Genomic DNA, 19279 nt, shown 5'->3' on the forward strand with positions numbered 1-19279 from the left:
GGAGGCCTGGTGATGCACTGCCCAAGAAGCACTTACAGCCCTAGTAGGGTGCGCTCTCACCTGAAAAGGAGGAATCTTCCCCTTTAAGTCATAGGCCTGAGAAATAACCTGTCTGATCCACCTCGAAAGAGTGGACTTTGACGCTGCCTGACCCCTTTTAGGGCCTTCTGGCAGAATAAATAAACAGTCAGTCTTTCTTATCTGAGCAGTTGCCTGAAGATAAAGACTGATTGCTCTAACCACATCTAAAGTGTGTAAGGATTCTTCCTCTGTGGACTGAGGGTTTGGAAAAAAGGATGGTAGGATTACATCCTGATTCAGGTGAAAACCTGAAACTACCTTAGGTAGAAAGGACCTGTTGGGACGCATGACCACTCGGTCCTTATGGATAATTAAATAGGGCTCTTTACAGGAAAGAGCTGCCAATTCTGATACCCTTCTAGCCGTGGATATGGCTACTAGGAACACCAGCTTCTTTGTCAGGAGAGTTAAAGAAGCCAGATGCAGAGGTTCAAATGGTTGGGCTTCTAAGGCCGAGAGAACCAAATTCAGATCCCAAGGGCATACCGGAGGTTTGACTGGCGGTCTCATCCGCATAGCCCCCTGGATAAAAGCCCGTACTAGGGAATGTGATGCAAGCGATCTTTGAAAAAAGACCGATAGGGCCGAAATCTGCACCTTGATGGTGCTTATGGCCAAATTCATTTCAAGGCCTGATTGGAGAAAGGCCAAGATTCTGCTAATGACATACCTTCTAGGATGCCATCTCCTGGGTTCACACCAGGAAACATATGCCCTCCAGATCTTGTAATAGATACGCCTGGAGGCCGGTTTTCTGGCATTGACCAGAGTGGAGAGGACTGGCCCCGAAAGACCACGGCCTCTCAAAATGTGGGTCTCAGCAGCCAGACCGTCAAATTCAGACTGCGTAAAGCAGGGTGGTAAATTGGACCCTGTGAGAGCAGATCTGGCCGGAGAGGGAGGGTCCATGACCTGCCCACTGCCAACTTCATGATTTCTGCGAACCATGGTCGCCTGGGCCAAGCCGAGGCCACTAGAAGGACCGGCTTCGTCTCCCTCTTGACCCTTCCCAAGAACCTCGATAACAGCGGGTTCGGGGGGAAGGCATAGATCAGATTGTACTGATCCCAGGGAACTGTCAGAGCATCTGACCCCTGAGCAAGTGCATCTCTTGTCCTTGACACAAAGTTGTCCAGTTTCCTGTTGAATCTGGACGCAAACAAATCCACGTCTGGAGTGCCCCACTTGTGACATATGTCTTGAAACACATCGGGGTGCAGAGCCCATTCTCCTGGGCACAACTGCTGGCGGCTGAGATAATCTGCCTGCCAATTCTCCACTCCTGGAATGAAGACTGCAGAGAGGCACGGAACATGCTCTTCTGCCCAGACAAGTATGCGATTCACCTCCTTTTGGGCCACCAGACTTCTGGTACCGCCCTGGTGATTGATGTAAGCCACTGCGGTGGCATTGTCGGACTGAATCCGAACTGGGAAACCTCGCAGTCTGTGAGACCACTCTCTGAGTGCCATGTAAATTGCCCGAATCTCCAAGACATTTATGGGCAGCAGACTTTCGGTCGCAGACCATTTTCCCTGCGAGCATGTTTCCTGCAACACGGCTCCCCAACCTGTCAGGCTGGCATCCGTGGTGACAATCTTCCATGAGAGGGGAAGAAAGGTTTTGCCTTTCAGCAAATTTTTGGTCTGTAACCACCAGACAAGACTTTTGCGTGCCCGAGGGGATAAACGCATAGGAAGATCCAGGGATTGGGGCTTCCTGTTCCAAATCGCAAGGATGCATCTTTGCAGGGGCCTTGAGTGGAACTGGGCAAATGGAACGGCCTCGAAAGAGGCGACCATCTTTCCCAACAGTCTCATGTACAACCGAATGGAGGAGAATCTTCTGCCCAGAATCAGGCGCACTAGATCTCCAATGGCCAAGGCCTTTGGCTTTGGAAGGAACACCCTGCCCTGAGCGGTGTCGATAATCAGACCCAGGTAATCCAACCTGGTGGTCGGTTGTAAAGACGACTTTTCTAGGTTTATAATCCAACCTAGGCGGCCCAGATGTTCTAGCGCTTTGGTGACGCTGCGACTTAGGCATGTTGCAGTTCTCTCTACGAGAAGCAAGTCGTCTAGGTAAGCCATGACGGCTATGCCCTGAACTCTTAAGATTGCTAAGAGAGGGTCTAGAATCTTCGTGAAGACTCGAGGGGCCGTGGCTAGGCCGAACGGCAGGGCCACAAATTGGAAATGGCGCTGCTCTACCGCGAACCTCAGAAACTTCTGGTGTGCGGGAAATATTGGCACATGGAGATATGCGTCTTTGATATCTATTGATGCCATGAATTCTCCTCCTTGCAGGGAGGAGACCACAGTGCGTATTGACTGCATCCGGAAGGTCTGGATGTGTAGAAACCGGTTTAAGTCTCTCAGATCCAAGATAGGTCTGACACTTCCGTTTGGTTTTGGAACGGTGAAGAGATTCGAATAGAAACCTGAACCCTGATCTTTCGGGCTCACCTCTACTATCACACCTTGGGATAGTAATTGATCTAAGGCCAGAAATAGCGGTTTCTGCTTTATCGGATCCCTGGGGATCCTTGACCTTAGAAAACGGGAAGGTGGAATCTCCTGAAACTCTAGCCTGTAGCCCAGAGATACTGAAGAGATCACCCATTTGTCCTGAATCTCTACCCGCCAGGCGCCTGCAAACTGCAGGAGCCTTCCCCCCACTCGGCCGAGCGGGGGCGCCCCTTCACAAGGATGTCTTGGAGGTCTGCTTGGCAGGCTTCCGCCCCCAAGTCTTTTTCTGTCCCTGGGCTCGGCCCTGAGGCTTTGCAGCCGAGGAGGGCTGAGAAGGCCGTCGCCACTGTTTAGAGCTCGACGCTTCGGGAGAGAGAGTACGCCTGAATGAAGGACGTTTACTCTTCTTGACTGGAAGGAGTGTAGATTTACCTCCCGAAATATTTTGGACGAATTTATCTAATTCCTCTCCAAACAACCGTTCCCCTTTAAACGGGAACCCAGTCAAATGCTTTTTGCATGACATTTCAGCAGCCCAATTTTTTAGCCATAGAGCCCTACGCATGTGTACCAACATGAGGGACAAACGTGATGCTTGTTGGACAGAATCCAAAATCGCATCAATTATGAAACATAAGATGTGAGGCATCTCTGCATATTTCTCTACTTCCTCATTAGGAAGGAGTTCAAACATCTGTTTAACCTGTTCCTTAAGGAACTGACACAACCCCACGGCTGCGACTGTAGGTTGCACCACAGCGCCGGCCATGGAAAAGGAGGCTTTTAACAAGGTTTCCAGCCTTTTGTCAGCTGGGTCCTTAAATACCTGCGCATTATCCAAAGGACAAGTTAGGTTTTTATTCACACAAGAGATAGCCGCATCCACAGATGGGGCCCCCCATTTCTTGGTGAAGCTTTCCTCCACGGGATAATACATAGAAAACCTCTTGGGAGGAGTAAACAGTTTATCGGGATGTCCCCAGTCCTTATACATCAAGTCAGCCATTAAAGGATGAATTGGGAAGGAACAAGCAGTCTGTGGAGCTTTCCTGACTCCCAGGGAAGAGACAGAGGATGTAGCGACTTCAGCAGCTGGCATTCTGAACGTGGTACGCACCAATTCAGTGTAATACTGCACCTGCTTTCTGAGTGCCTGGGAGGAGGGGACTGACTCCTCATCCTCTGACTGATCCGACTGCTCATGATCCCTTTCCAAAGATAGGGATCTCTCCTCATTTTCAGAGCAGCTGTCTGAGAGAGGGATTTCAGCAGAGGGAGGGGATCTACCCCTTTTCTTGCTATCTTTTAGGGAAGCAGAAATAAAATTCATTATCCTCCCTTCAAAACTCTCCAATGAAGCCCTAAGGGAGTCCTCAGTGACATAGACCGGGGCTGCGACATTAGGAGAGGCTGCAAAGCCTGAAAGGGGCACTGACTCGTCTTGAGATGCAGGCTCCACTCTTGCAGAGGGGGATGGTAATCTGCATGCACCTTTAGAACCCCTGGACCCAGGCGGTGACCTGCCAGTGCTTTTGTTACCTGCCCCTGAAACCCTCTTACGAGGAGACATAGTACTGAGCTACAAAGCAGAGTTACTAGTGTAAAATGCAATCACTTTGTTGTGCTTAAAGTCTCACAATAAATCAATATAAGCTTAACTGCACAATATGATGCCGAGTAGGTGTCTTAAGGTTCGCCTGGATCCAATCCCACGGATGCTTACAGCCCACAGCTCCTGTGTCTCACCTTACAGTCCCCTGACGCTCTGGGCTTTTAAAAACGGCCGTTTTGGCGCCTGCATTGCAGTCTGGAGCACTTGATTGTGCACAGCTGGCAACCACACCCCCCCCCTTTCCCTATTAGGCCGGGAGCGCGCCCGGCGCGCGTGCACGCGCCCGCGCGCGTGCACGAGGACCGCGGGATCCGGGGGGGGGAAGGGGAACCCAAAAGGAGTGACCTGGGACCCCCCGATCTGCGCGGGACCCCTTTTTTACTTATATTGTGGCAGGGACTGCAAGGAAACGTGAATAGCTGGGAGAACCAGGCATTTCACTGAGCGTGTTTGTTTGAAAGGCATGTAAGTATGCATCAGGCTTGCTCTTACTCCCTCAAGTGGTGGAAACCAGGTAAGACATACAACTACTCAAAATGAAGAAATCCATTCATATATTAAATATATAGGATGACTTCCCATACCTGTTCCCCGCCGCAGGAATTGCTGATTTCAGACCAATTCCAGCCTTCACCCATCACGGCGGGTATTGTTAGCCAACCTTCAGGCGTATCTGGGAATCTTACGAAAAGATTCTCCTACCTGGGCCTTGTAAAAAACTCTGCCAGAAACTTACGGGCGCCCTGAGTAAACAGTACCCCAAGTCTGGTTGTCCCAGAGTCCAGTCTTCCAATGGAGAGGACTTACAGGCAAAACCTTGTGTCTTCGGCAGACGAGGCCCGGGTACCATACCATCTTGGGAGTCAATTATCGGCCCGAGGTATGGATCCGGTTTGTTGTAGCCCTTCGGCCCTCGCCGGGACCCGCATAGAGCTAAGTTTTACGTGACCATCGACCAGACACTGGCGAAAAAACTGAGGTGCCTCCCTGATGGGAGGGGTTATATAGGGGAGGAATTCTCTTTAATTGGGTCAACCAGTGTCCAATCACCAGAGGTGCCTATATAACCCACTATGTAATGAAGCTCCTGTGTCCCGTGATGTATGATCAAGAAATATATATTCTCCTGAACACTATAGAAAGTGAAGATCAATGTGTGCCCAGCTTCTGGGTGTGATTTGTAGTGGTAGATTGTAGATCATGATTTACTTTTGGAAGATGCATGGGAAGGAGATACTTCAAATCTTTTGTAGGGAATTCTATAATTTATGTTGCTTGTAGTTTTTATGTATTTTGGATTTACTTGTCGTTGTTCTGCAGGATACAAAAAAGAAACATGTCGAGATTAAACTGTAGTTTCTGAACATGTATAAACATCACATCAGCTCTCCCAATCAAGCTGAGATAATCCTACATTTTAGAGTTATTACCAGAATAAGAATATAGGGACATTTGTCCAAGGGGGGTATTGTCAAAGGTTTCAAAGCTCCTCCATTTCTCCAACCCTGGTGAGCGAAAGCCAGACACTTCTCATATGGCTGGAGGATAGAAGTGCTTTTGCGTGACACTATGGGCTGATTTACTAAGAACAGTGCGTTGCACCGGTTCATACCTTATTTGGTGCGCTGGATAAATAATTGATTGTGCGTGTGAACTGGCGCGCGCAGATGTGCAACACAATAATAATTATGTAAACAGCAACTGGTGGCAGGGTAACACCATCCCCTATTAAAAAATGTTTTTTTCTTAAAGCGGCGCTCCACCCTAAAGTTTAACTTCTGCTCATCGGATTCCTGCCCCCCGCCGGTGTCACAATTGGCACCTTTCTGGGGGACAGGATACCTTTGTCTTTGACAGGTATCCTTTCCCACTTCCGGAAGTCCGGCCGCGACCGTGATGAGGCCGTGACGTCACCACGGGGTTCCCTCCTCCTCCTCCCCCTGCCGCCGGGCTAATAGGAGACCTTGCGCTTGCACAGTAGGTTTCCCGGTGTGAAGCCGAAAGGCTACACTGCCGGGTTACCTTACCCGGAATGGGGGCAGCATGCACCCGACAGCTGATGGAAACATCAGCTGGGGTGCCGACTTTGAGGGATTGCAGGACAGGTAAGCTTCCATTTATTAAAAGCCAGCGGCTGCTGGCTTTTCATTTTTTTTTCCCAGAACACAGCTTTAATTAGCAAATAAGGATCATCTCTTCCTCAGAGAACTTAGCAGCAGTACCAGCAACTTTCTGTAGGGGCGTGATGTCATTCCTGTGTGCTGGCTTTCCGAGAACCACATATGCGCATACCTGTGTGCACACAGCAGTTGCACATCTCATATACACCGCGGTAGCGCATCTAGATGCATTTTGCGCATCTAGCTGCAGGAGCACAATTTATATGGGAATTAATAGTAAAGCAGATGCAGATTTCCAGGACTGGACTAACAAATGTTTATAGTGAAAGGCAACTGGTGCTTTCTATTAAACAAGGTCTAAATGGGCCATTGCCATGCATCACAGTTATACTTAGGAATGTGTCTTTGCAAAGTTCGACTAAATGAAATCCTCTCTTATTTTTGCTTGGGGATAGAGTGCAGAGGGATTAGAAGTCTGGTCAGTTCCTGGTGCCTATCCATGGCAGCATACCAGTGATAGAGTTCCTCCCTCAGGACTAGTGAATAGCATAAATTAAAGTCATAGTCCCTCCCCCAACATTCTCTGTAATATAGAATACCAATTGTGAGAGCGTATGCTGCCATGGATAGGCACCAGGAAAGGAAAGTTACTGTAAGTATGATACAATTTTCCGTTTACCTGGTGCCTCCATGGCAGCATACCTGTGATAAATAACTAGATGACAAGGGTGGGATCATACTTAATAAGTGTTTATTCAGAAAAGGACATTGCCGCCTGAATTGCTCTCCTTCCGAACTCAACAGTTGTGAGAGCTCCTGGATCAATATGGTAGTGTCTAGGAAAAGTATTGCGAGAAGACCAGGTGGTGGCCCTGCAAACCGTCTCCAATTAAACATTAGCCCTTGCTGTCCAGGAAGCTGAGACTGCCCTTGTAGAATGAGCATTCAGGTGGGATGGAGGCTCCATATTCTTCACTCTGTAGGCCTTCTGGATCAGCTTTACAACCCAAGATGCCAGAGTTCTAATGGAAGCTTCTCTACCCCTGTATTTACTGAATGGTACAATGAAAAGTCTCTCGGAGTCTCTGAAGGGTCCGGCGGCTTTTAGGTAAGCTCGGGGCACTCTGGGGATGTACAGCTTATACCAGTGGCAGACGGGCACAGCTGTGTGCGCGAATGCGCACACACGCTTCTCAAACTGAGCCTCAGCATGTTCACACTGGCGGGCGTCGGCGTGCGCTGCCGGTGCGTGCGCGAGTGATGCGCGGGTGTGCGTGGGCATGTGTGCGTGAGGCATGCGCATGTGTGCGATAGCGCTGTTTGCCGCCACTGAACACTTAAAGGCTCTTCAGGTGCACTGGTGCGGCGCTGTTTCGTCTCAGCTCCTGTGCATCTGATAACCTGAACCTGATCATCCGCTATTGTTACCGACCCGGCTTCGTCTGACCTCTCTGCCTTCTCCAAACCTGACCCGTCCCGCCTGAGCTTGCTACCACTTCTGCCTGTGATTCAGTTGTCGACCTCTGCCAGTTCTACTGACGCTGCCTTTGCCTGCTGCTATTACCTGTCTGCCGGCCTACTGACCCGGACCATCCGACCCTGCTCCAACCTGCTGCCCGTTCAGTGTTCTGCTGTGCCTGTGGTTCCTCTCATCGGCTCCAGTAACTGCTGCTTGAATTCCTCCACCAAGCTCTGGTCCACCAGCCGCCCAGCCATCCAGAGGGATCTCTCTCCACCATCATCTCCAGCGGTCCTATTCCCACAGGCACTTCTACCCACTGTGCTCTCGAGGCCACTGTCTCCATTCCAGTGGCTCCTGAACCAGCGTTGTAAGAGAGGTCTCCTACAAGTCAGGCTTCTACACCAGGTACTTAACACTCTGAATCTGCGTTTGTAAAATCTGGAAGTGCCCAGGGTTCCAACAGGTGGTTTGGAGTAGCGACCTTAGGTGTGAACCCCCGAAGGGGACTAAGTTCCACTCTGTCTGGGAAGAAGGAGATATGGTCGTCACCTATCCCTAAAGAGTGGAGTTCCGAAACTCTGCAAGATGTAATGGCTAGCAGGAAAGCAGTTTTCAGTGTTAGGTTCCATATTGCTACTTGTTCTACTGGAGCAAAGGTATGGTCAGATAGAACTTCAAGGACTAGGGACAAATCCCACTTAGGAAATGATCGTCTGACAGGAGGGTGAATCTTTAATACTCCTCTGAGGAAATTGACCACCAAAAGATCCTCCACCCATCTTCTATTTGTTGCTGCAGAAATTGCTGCTACCTGCACTTTGAGGGAACTTAGACCAAGCCCCAGGTCAAGACTTGTTTGGAGAAAACCCAAAATATTGGACGTAGAGGGAAGGATTGGATCAAAGTCATTACTAGCAGCGAAAGACAAGAACTTGTCCCAGATTCTTGAATAAATAGCATTAATTGCAGGTTTTCTGGCTTTTAGCAGGGTTGATATGATGCTTGGGGAACACCCTAAGGCCTCGAACCTTTGCCTCTCAACTTCCAAATTCGAAGATCCAACTTCTGTGGGTTTGGATGAACTAGACTGCCTAGCGACAGAAGTTGAGGGAAAGGAGGGATCCTGATCAGAGAGCTCACACTGAGACGCATGGCTAGAGGAAACCAGGGTCTCTTTGGCCAATACGGAAGTACCGCCACCACTTGAACTGACTCCCTGAGGAGCCTCAGGAGGAACTTGAATATTAATGGCCGGGGAGGAAAGGCATATGCCGTGGTGAACCTCCAGGGGCATGACAGGGCATCCACTGCCTCGTCTTGTGTATGTGGCAGACGAGGGAACAATCTGGCCAGTTTCACATTCTCCGTAGTGGCAAACAGATCTACCCGAGGGGGATACCACAGGCTGGCGATCTGATGGAAGACATGGAGATGGGGGCCCACTCGTTGTCCCGGAAGTCCCTTGACAGCGAGTCTGCTTCCGTGTTTAACTTGCCTGGAAGATACATTGCTCTGAGGTCCAGGAGGTTCTTCTCCGCCCAGAGCATGATCGGCTCTCTGAGGAGTGATGTGCTGCGAGTGCCTCCCTGCTTCTACAGATATGCGACAGCTGCCCTGTTGTCCAGGCATATGAGTATTCTCTGGCCTCTGATTTGAGATGCAAATGAAGTCAGTGCCAGGAATGCTGCCCTCATCTCCAATATGTTGGATACCACTCCCTGGGTGGAACATGACCATCTTCCCTGTATCCTGGTTTCCCCGCAATGGACTCCCCAGCCTTGTCCACTTGCGTTGGACGTAATTGTGTTCCAGGAGAGAGAGCCCAGGTGACCAGGCTTGGAGAGGTTCTCTGCAACTGTCCACCAGTGAAGACTCTTGCGCATTACTCCCATCAGCAGGATCATCTGAGAGAGTCGCTGTTTCCTCCATTGTGCCAAGAAACCTGTCTGAAAATATCTCAAGTGTCAATGAGCCCAAGGAATCAGGGGTATGCAGGAAGACATTGTGCCAATGAGGCTCAAGCATTGTGACACCGTCTGGATGATCTTGAAAATTCTCTGGATGATGATCTTTGCCTTCGGAGGAGGCAACGACCCTGTCCCCTCCTGAGTGTCGAACAATGCACCCAGATAGATCATCTGCTGAGTCTGTGCTAGTTGACTCTTGTCGGGGTTTATCAGCCACCCTAGTTCTCATGTGCCCCATACACACTATCAGATTTTCTGCTGAGTTTTTCCTTCAGATTCACCAAAACCATGTAGTACAAGGGCCTGCCTGATTGCATACACATTAGAACTCCTAAGGTTTGACCTCATATTATATGGTTTTGGTAAATCTGAAGGAAAAACTCAGCAGAAAATCTGATAGTGTGTATGGGGCTTTAGGGACTATAGAAGGATCTCCCAGTGATATACCAACTGATCCGGACTGCTTGCTAGCAGGAGGATGTCGTCTAAATAGTGGTATATCCTCAAGCCCTTCTCCCGCAAGGGGGCCAGAGCGGATATCAATATCTTGGTGAATACCCTGGGAGAGGTGCACAGACCGAAAGGTAGGGCTTGAAACTGTAGGTTGGTCTGTCCCACTGCAAATCTTAGGTACTTTTGAAATGCAGGAAGAATTGGAACATGTAGGTATGCATCCTGTAGATCGACTGAGATCATCCAATCCGTTGGCTGGACTGCTTGAATAATTTTTTGCAGGAAATCCATTTTGAAGCTTTTGGGGTGGATGTACCGGTTGAGCCTCTTCAGATCTACCACAGGCCTCCACCCACCTGTCTTCTTTGGCACCAGGAATAGGGTGGAGTAGAAGCCTGCGAAGCGCTCCGACAAGGGAACCGGCACAATGTATTAGAGCTTGAGCCTTCAACGGAGAGGATGGAATCTCTGTTCTTTTGAAAGATATGAGAGGTGGAGGATAAGAAAAATTCCAAACGTGCCCCCACTGGATTGTTGACAGAACTCAGGGGTCCTGGCAATGGGCGGCCCAGACTGGATGTTCCCCTTCAAAGCAAGCTGGCTAGGGAGAAGGGAACGTGCCCATGCCCCTCCCCCCCGACAAACAGCGGATGAATGAGAGAGCACAGACAATATGTCATGGAATGATGGCCCCACCAACTGACATCCAGCCTGGGGCAGTAAGTATATTAAAGGAATGCACAGTAGAAAATCAAGGGAAGGGAGGGGGAAAGAAAAGAGAGAGAGGAAATAAAATAAATCATCAGTATGTTTAAAATGAAAACCACCTGGGAAATACAGTAGGTGACCGCGATATTGTGTCAATCTCGCCGCTTTTATCTGCGAGATTGACACCCTGCAAGCGCCGTCGCGTGAGCCAGCGCCGAGCTGGCTCGCATCGGGAAAGGAAAAATGTTTCTTTTCCTTTCTCGATAAGCGACAAGCATCGCTGGCCCGGTTCACACTGGTGCAGGGATCTGAATTGGATTCCCGCCAATACCAGGCACTGTATTTGGTATGAATCCTAAGGGAGAACTCCACGCCAAATTTAAAAAAAAAAGGCATGGGTTCCCCCTCCAGAGGCATACCAGGCCCTTAGGTCCAGTAGAGATTTTAAGGGGAATCCCCTACGCCGAAAAAAACGGTGTGGGGGCACCCCCCAAAATCCATACCAGTCCCCTATCTGAGCACGCAGCCCGGCCGGTCAGGAAAGGGGATGGGGACGAGCGAGCGCCCCCCCCCCTCCTGAGCTGTACCAGGCCGCTTGCCCTCAACATGGGGGGAGGGTGCTTTGGGGAAGGGGGGTGCCCTGCGGCCCCCCCACCCCAAAGCACCTTGTCCCCATATTGCTTGCAGCCAGCGCGAGAACCAGCACGGCGGGATCGCGCTGGTTAGAGAAGCCTGTCCCTGGGAACCAGCGCGACAGGATCGCGCTGGAAACACAATATTGGCGGCACCTACTGTATGAGCTGATCCTTCTGAGATTCCACTTGCATTCATCATAATATGCGATGGCAGACTGCATTCCTGTGACGAAACTGTGAGAAGACCCCAAAAGATCCACAGAAGGGGTTCCCAGTCTTATTAGCGCTGTGAGCGGCCCAAGAGCAGGGACTGCACGCGGGAAAGGCTAAACCTGGTAGAAGCTGCCAAAGACAGAGGTATGGACGTACTGCTACTCTACACCAGCACAAGAGGTATGAAGGAAAAAAAGGAGAATGTTGGGGGAGGGACTATGGCTTTAATTTATGCTATTTCCTAGTCCTGAGGGAGGAGTCGAGGCGGAGCTCTATTACAGGTATGCTGCCATGGAGGCACCAGGAAAATGTATTCACTTCCTGTCACATAACCAAACAGGAAGTGAGGGTAAAACCCTACCAATGTCTTTCTTTGGGGACACAGGTCAATCTAAATAGTTTCCCCATCAAGTAAATTGCACTCCAGGATTTTGCTCTATACACCCCAAGTTGTTAGGCATCTTGGACTTTGGGGTTTATTTACTAAAGGCAAATCCACTTTCCACTACAGGTTCACTTGCTGGAGATCCGAGGGGGACATGCAAGGAAAAGAAAAAAACACCATATTTGCTTCTACATGATTGGATGTTAAAATCACCAGTGCTTCCTCTCATTCTCATTCCATTGCTTGCCATTCCAGAGCGTTCCAGTTTCATAAAATAAAGTAGAACATGCTGCATTTTTCCTGCACTGGACTGTATTGGAACGCTGTAAAACGCAAAAAAAAACGCATCAGAAATGCACAGGAACGCAAAAATGCGCATGCAGAAAAGCATCTGGACTGGGTTTTCTATAGAGTGAACTTGCCCTAAAGCTATTAACTTGGGGGGGGGGGGGGGGTTACTGTGCCTGTAAAGTGGTGCATCTATACCATATATCCAAAATGCTGCTTCAAAGATGTACGGCTTTAGAGAAAAGTTACAAATCTACATTGCAGCTGCAAGATTTTAACATAAAAGAAAAAAAATAGCCTGCCTCACCCAATACATACAAGGCCATTTGGGTCTGGAAAGGCTTAAAATGAGAACCCCCATGTGAAAAATACCACTCCCTCCCACGCACTAACAAACCCCTAGCCAAACACAGCAAGCCAGCTAATGAAAGGGGGTGGATGTTTGGGGGCAGGAGGGGCTCGAGCACCCCAAAAGTGGTTTGGATTGGTGAAGGCAGCTCACAGCCTTTGGAGAATGGAGTGGAGTGTAGAGTTCCCCTTTAAAAGCAAAAGCTAGGCCAAGGAAATCATATGCGTTAGAGGGGGGAAGGTTAAATGCCCTTTTAGGAGGAGCTAGAGAAGTGAGAGTGTTTTTATATAATTTTAAGAAGGTGCATGTCACATGTTGGCAACATAACATGCTAAAATGACCTGTGTGCAAATATCCTTAAAAAAATCATGAAAGTGAACCAGCGTAAAAAAAAAAATGTCAAGTTTAGAGGTGCGCCCCTTCAACCCACGCAAATGCATTTACATTGCTTTACATTTACTGGCCAGCGCAGTGAACCAACGCATTTGAACGAGCGCAAATGCTGCTTGTGCATGCGCAATGCATAAATTGAGCTCACGCAATTCTAAATGTACTTGAAGGCAATATCATTCTATTTTGGGCATATTTGTTACTTGGGCAGTTATTGCTATACTTCTTCACACCACCCCATAATATTGGCACTTCCAGCTTCTTTTAATTTTGAATTGAAGATGCCATGCGTCATGTCCATAGTGGTGCACCGATAACCTCCTCCCGTGAGCCATGATTACTATAGTAAATGGGGAATAGCGCAAATGTTTCGTAAATACCAAAACGTACGTTGCGCCTCAGCGTGCGCCTCAACTCATGGCGCAAAAGGTTCGTAAATCAGCCCCTATGGGTGGAAGAAAATAAGATCTCAAGCTTCTACCCAAAACTCATGAATACATTTGGATAGACAAATCCTTTAAAATGTTTAGACCATGAGTTTGGCTATTAAAAATAGAGGCTAATTTGGAAACACTGCAGGGAAGAATTTTATAATATTGCTTCTCCTTGAAAAATATTTAAAGTGGTTGTAAAGGCAGAACATTTTTTTATAACCTTACTGCATTCCCTGATACATATGCCAAAGCCCCTGGGTGTGATTTGTAGAGATGGAATGTAGAACATGACTTACTTTTGTAAGTTGTACGGGAAAGAGCTCCATATTGCTTGCTGGGAGTCCTATTAGGTATGTTTCTTGTAATGTTGCCTTGTACACGACTGACTTGTGGTTCTGCAGAAAAGAGGCATGTAGCGATTAAACTGTTTCCAATCATGCATAAAGAACATCACACCAACTCTCACTATCAAGCTGAGATCATCTGAAATTTTATAAATATTGCTACTGATCAACAACATAGGGCATTTGCCCAAGAGGGACATTGTCAAAGGTGTCAAAGCCCCTCCCATTTCCCCAACCCCAATAAACAATAAGCCAGACTCTTCTCATACAGCTGGTGGGTGGAAGTGCTTGTTTCCTGACACTGTGAGTGGAAGGAGATAAGTGAAATATATATATATATGTATATATATATATATATATATATACAGTATATATAGATATAGCCCCGAGCACCATAGAAAGTGAAGATCAATGTGCCCACAGCCCCTGGCTGTGATGTGTAGTGGTGGAGTGTAAAGCATGACTTACCTTTGGAAGATGCATGGGACGGAGCTACTCCAAATTGCTTGTTGGGAGCCCAATCAGAACTGTTGCTTGTAATTTTGCTTTGTTTTGGACTGACTTGTGGTCGTGGTTCTGCAGGATTAAAAAAAAGAGGCATCTAGAGATTATACTGTCGTTTCGGGACATGCATAAAGAACATTACATCAACTCTATCAAGATGAGAAAAATCTACATTTTAGAGCTCTTTCCAGAACAAGAGTAAAGGGGCATTTGTCCAAGGGGGACAGGGTCAAAGGTTCCAAAGCCCCTCCCCTTTCTCCAATCCTGATGAGTGTTAATTCAGACTTTTCTCATATGGCCGGTGGCTGGAAGTTCTTGTGCCTGACACTGTGGGTGGAAGAAGATAAGAACAGAAGCTTCTATCCATAATTTAGGATTACATTTGGACAGACCCTTTAATAGTGTTTGGTCTTAGACTATAAAGTTTGCAATTAAGAGAAAATAAATCTGCATTACAAGAGTTTTTACACATATTGAGGCTAATTTATGCATTCTGCAGGGAAGCTTTTTCCTGTATTGACTTTTATAAAAAGTAACTTTTTATTTTTGGGAAAAACGATCAATGTAATTGGTTGATATTAGGAATTGCTCTCCATCTGCTTTAGGATGGTGCTGTAAATCACTTTGTGGGCTTCCCATACCAATTTTATGTTAAAAAGGCCACTGTAAAGATGGGTGTACAATTTGTTTTCTTTTTGTTCAGCTGAAGGACTGAATGAAATAAAAGATGAGATTCCCCCATCCACACAAGTGATGTGGATGGAGGAATCCTTCCCACTGTGACATTGTCTTGTGACAGCGAGGACTTTCTGCTGAGAGAATACACTGATCACCATTGGTTGCAGACAGTGATCGATGAAAATTTTCCAACGTAGCTGTTCAACGGAAGTTGATCTAACAATCTCCTTCCGTCAGACAGGGAGGGACACACACAGATTGAAACTCCCTCCTAAAACAGCTGAATTTCAATCTGTCTGTACCCACCTTAAAGTTAGTTAGAAATGCAAAAATTGAGATTTTTGTACATTGTGCTTCAATGCAGGATATTAGTGCCCTCCATACTAATAATAGAGACACACCTGTGTTACCTGGGCTTAGTCAACCGGTATAAAAGCCAATGTTTGGCGAGGGAAAAGTAAACTGGGCGATTTCCCACACCCCCAAGTCCTTAAATGTTCCAACGCCATGCAAAAAAAAAAATGCAGTGTGGTGTTTAGTTCCTGTGCCTTTTTTCATGCCAGATCATAATCCAGTTGGTAAAGCTGCAGAAAGCGCAATGCACTGTGTTGAATAAAATACAATCAGCTGCTCTTGCGCTGTCCCGAGTGCCAATTGATTTCAGCATGCCCATGGAAATGTGCCCAGAGTGCTCTGAATGTACCTAGAAGAGTTCTCCCCACTCAATTGTAGGGCTGGAGTGTAAACCAAAACTTACTGTTGGAAGATGCATGGGAAGGAGCTTCTCCACATTGATTGCTGGGAGTCCTATGAGATATGTTGCTTATGGTTTGGCTTTGTTCTGGGTTGACTTGTGGTTGTGGTTTTGCAGGGTACAGAATACAGGGATGTAAAGATTGTATTGTATTTTCAGAACATGTATAAAGAACACCACACCAGATCTCTCTATTAATCTGAGATAATTCCACATTTTAGAGTTATTTCCAGAACAAGGACATGAACAAGGGGCATTGTCAGAGGTGCCAATGCCCCTTCTATTTCCCCAACCCAAATAAACATTAAGCCAGACTTTTCTCATGTGACTGGTGGGTGGAAGTGCTTGTTTCTGACACTGTGGGTGGTGGAGATAAGTGAAATATATATTCTCTTGAACACTATAGAAAGTGAAGATCAATGTGTGCACAGCTTCTGGGTGTGATTTGTAGTGGTGGAGTGTAGACCATGATTTACTTTTGGAAGATGCATGTGAAGGAAATACTTCGAATCCTTTGTAGGGAATTCTATTAAATACGTTGCTTGTAGTTTTTATTCTTTCTGGATTTACTTGTCGTTGTGGTTCTGCAGGGTACAGAAAAGAGACATGTCGAGATTAAACCGTAGTTTCTGAACATGTATAAACATCACATCCGCAATCAAGCTGAGATAATCCTACATTTTAGAGTTATTACCAGAACAAGAATATAGGGACATTTGTCTAAGGGGGGGTATTGTCAAAGGTTCCATAGCTCCTCCCATTTCGCCAACCCTGGTGAGCGAAAGCCAGACGCTTCTCATATGGCTGGAGGATAGAAATGCTTGTGCCTGACACTATGGGTGGAAGAAGATAAGATCTGAAGCTTCTATCCAAAACTCATGAATACATTTGGATAGAATGTACCTAGAAGGGTTCTCCCCACTCATTTGTAGGGCTGGAGTGTAAACCATAACTTACTGTTGGGTGATGCATGGGAAAGAGGTACTCCACATTGATTGCTGGGAGTCCTATGAGATATGCTGCTCGTGGTTTGGCTTTGTTCTGGGTTGACTTGTGGTTGTGGTTCTGCAGGGTACAGAATACAGGGATGTAAAAATGATATTGTAGTTTCAGAACATGTATAAAGAACACCACATCAGCTCTCTCTATTAAGTGGAGATAATTCTACATAGTTACATAGTAGGCGAGGTTGAAAAAGACCATCAAGTCCAACCTACAGTATATGTGTGATTATATGTCAGTATTACATTGTATATCCCTGTATGTTGCGGTTGTTCAGGTGCTTATCTAAAAGTTTCTTGAAACTATTGATGCCCCTGCTAAGACCACCGCCTGTGGAAGGGAATTCCACATCCTTGCCGCTCCTACAGTAAAGAACCCTCTATGTAGTTTAAGGTTAAACCTCTTTTCTTCTAATTTTAATGAGTGGCCACGAGTCTTGTTAAACTTCCTTTTGCGAAAAAGTTTTATCCGTATTGTGGGGTCACCAGTATGCTATTTATATATTGAAATCATATCCCCTCTCAAGCGTCTCTTCTCCAGAGAGAATAAGTTCAGTGCTCACAACCTTTCCTTTTAACTAATATCCTCCAGACCCTTTATTAGCTTTGTTGCCCTTCTTTGTACTCGCTCCATTTCCAGTACATCCTTCCTGAGGACTGGTGCCCAGAACTGGACAGCATACTCCAGGTGCGGCCGGACCAGAATCTTGTAAAGTGGGAGAATTATTGTTTTATCTCTGGAGTTTATACCCTTTTTAATGCATGCCAATGTTTTGTTTGCCTTGTTAGCAGCAGCTTGGCTTTGCATGCCATTGCTGAGCCTATCATCTACTAGGACCCCCAGGTCCTTTTCCATCCTAGGTTCCCCCAGAGGTTCTCCCCCCAGTGTATAGATTGCATTCATATTTTTGCCACCCAAATGCATTATTTTACATTTTTCTACATTGAACCTCATTTGCCATGTAGTTGCCCACCCCATTAATTTATTCAGATCTTTTTGCAACGTTTCCACATCCTGCGGAGAAGTTATTGCCCTGCTTAGCTTAGTATTGCCAGCAAATACAGAGATTGAACTGTTTACCCCATCCTCCAGGTTGTTTATGAACAAATTAAATAGGATTGGTCCCAGCACAGAACCCTGGGGGACCCCACTACCCACCCCTGACCATTCCTAGTACTTCCCATTTATCACCACCCTCTGAACTCACCCTTGTCACCAGTTTTCAATGCATGTACTCGCCCTATGGTCCATGCCAACAGACCTTATTTTGTACAGTACACATTTATGGGGAACTGTGTCAAATGCTTTTGCAAAATCCAGATACACCACATCTATGGGCCTTCCTTTATCTAGCTGGAAACTCCTCAAAGAAGGTTAATAGATTGGTTTGGCAAGAACGATTCTTCATGAATCCATGCTGATTACTGCTAATGATACCGTTCTTATGACTAAAATCTTGTATATAGTCCCTTATCATCCCCTCCAAGAGTTTACATACTATTGATGTTAGGCTAACTGGTCTGTAATTCCCAGAGATGTATTTAGTACATTGGTACCATTCCAGTCAGTAGATATTTTAGAGTTATTTCCAGAAGAAGAACATAGGGGCCAAAAGGGACATTGTCAGAGGTGCCAAAGCCCCTTCTATTTCCCCAACCCAAATAAACATTAAGCCCGACTCTTCTCATATGACTGGTGGGTGGAAGTGCTTGTTTCTGACACTGTCGGTGGGGGGAGATAAGTGAAATATATATTCTCTTGAACACTATAGAAAGTGAAGATCAATATGTGCACAGCTTCTGGGTGTGATTTGTAGCGGTGGATTGTAGACCATGACTTACTTTTGGAAGATGCATGGGAAGGAGATACTTTGAATCGTTTGCAGGGAATTCTATATTTTATGTTGCTTGTAGTTTTTATACTTTCTGGATTTACTTGTCGTTGTGGTTCTGCAGGGTACAGAAAAGAGACATGTTGAGATTAAACTGTAGTTTCTGAACATGTATAAACATCACATCAGCTGAGATAATCCTACATTTTAGAGTTATTATCAGAAAAGAATATAGGGACATTTGTCCCTATAGTGGGGTATTTTCAAAGGTTCCAAAGCTCCTCCCATTTCTCCAACCCTGGTGAGCGAAAGCCAGACACTTCTCATATGTCTGGAGGATAGAAGTGCTTGTGCGTGACACTATGGGTGGAAGAAGGGGGCCTGGCAGGGAGCTAAAGAAGCTTAAATAGACATTAGCCATGCCATCAAGGGAGTCGGGTGAAGATGGAGAAGCTGCTGTGGGAGTCTGTCGGTGCGGTGGCTCTTAAAGGAACCCCCACCAGGGGGAGGGGGGGTACTACAAGCTGGAACTCGGGAAGCTGGCCTGAAAGGATTCCACCACAGGAGGCAGTTGGAAGGATTCAAACTGGAGAAGCAGCAG

At 46.9% G+C, this 19279-nt stretch overlaps 1 protein-coding gene across 1 annotated transcript in view; it reads right to left on the minus strand.

Annotated features, from left to right (window-relative positions):
• LOC143925645 (uncharacterized) overlaps positions 1–19279 on the minus strand; it is a 68637-nt gene that overhangs the window by 7340 nt on the left and 42018 nt on the right. Inside the window, exons 12-16 of the mRNA XM_077450111.1 lie at positions 18689–18796; positions 16803–16910; positions 16322–16429; positions 14378–14485; positions 13862–13960 (exon numbers count right to left, since the gene is read on the minus strand). Coding sequence (XP_077306237.1) covers positions 13862–13960; positions 14378–14485; positions 16322–16429; positions 16803–16910; positions 18689–18796 — 531 coding nt within the window. The remainder of the gene's footprint in view (positions 1–13861; positions 13961–14377; positions 14486–16321; positions 16430–16802; positions 16911–18688; positions 18797–19279) is intronic.

This window comes from Lithobates pipiens, unplaced genomic scaffold, assembly GCF_037356315.1.
Source record: "Lithobates pipiens isolate NorthernLeopardFrog02 unplaced genomic scaffold, aLitPip1_a1.2 Scaffold_22, whole genome shotgun sequence".
Taxonomy (NCBI): Eukaryota; Metazoa; Chordata; class Amphibia; order Anura; family Ranidae; genus Lithobates; species Lithobates pipiens.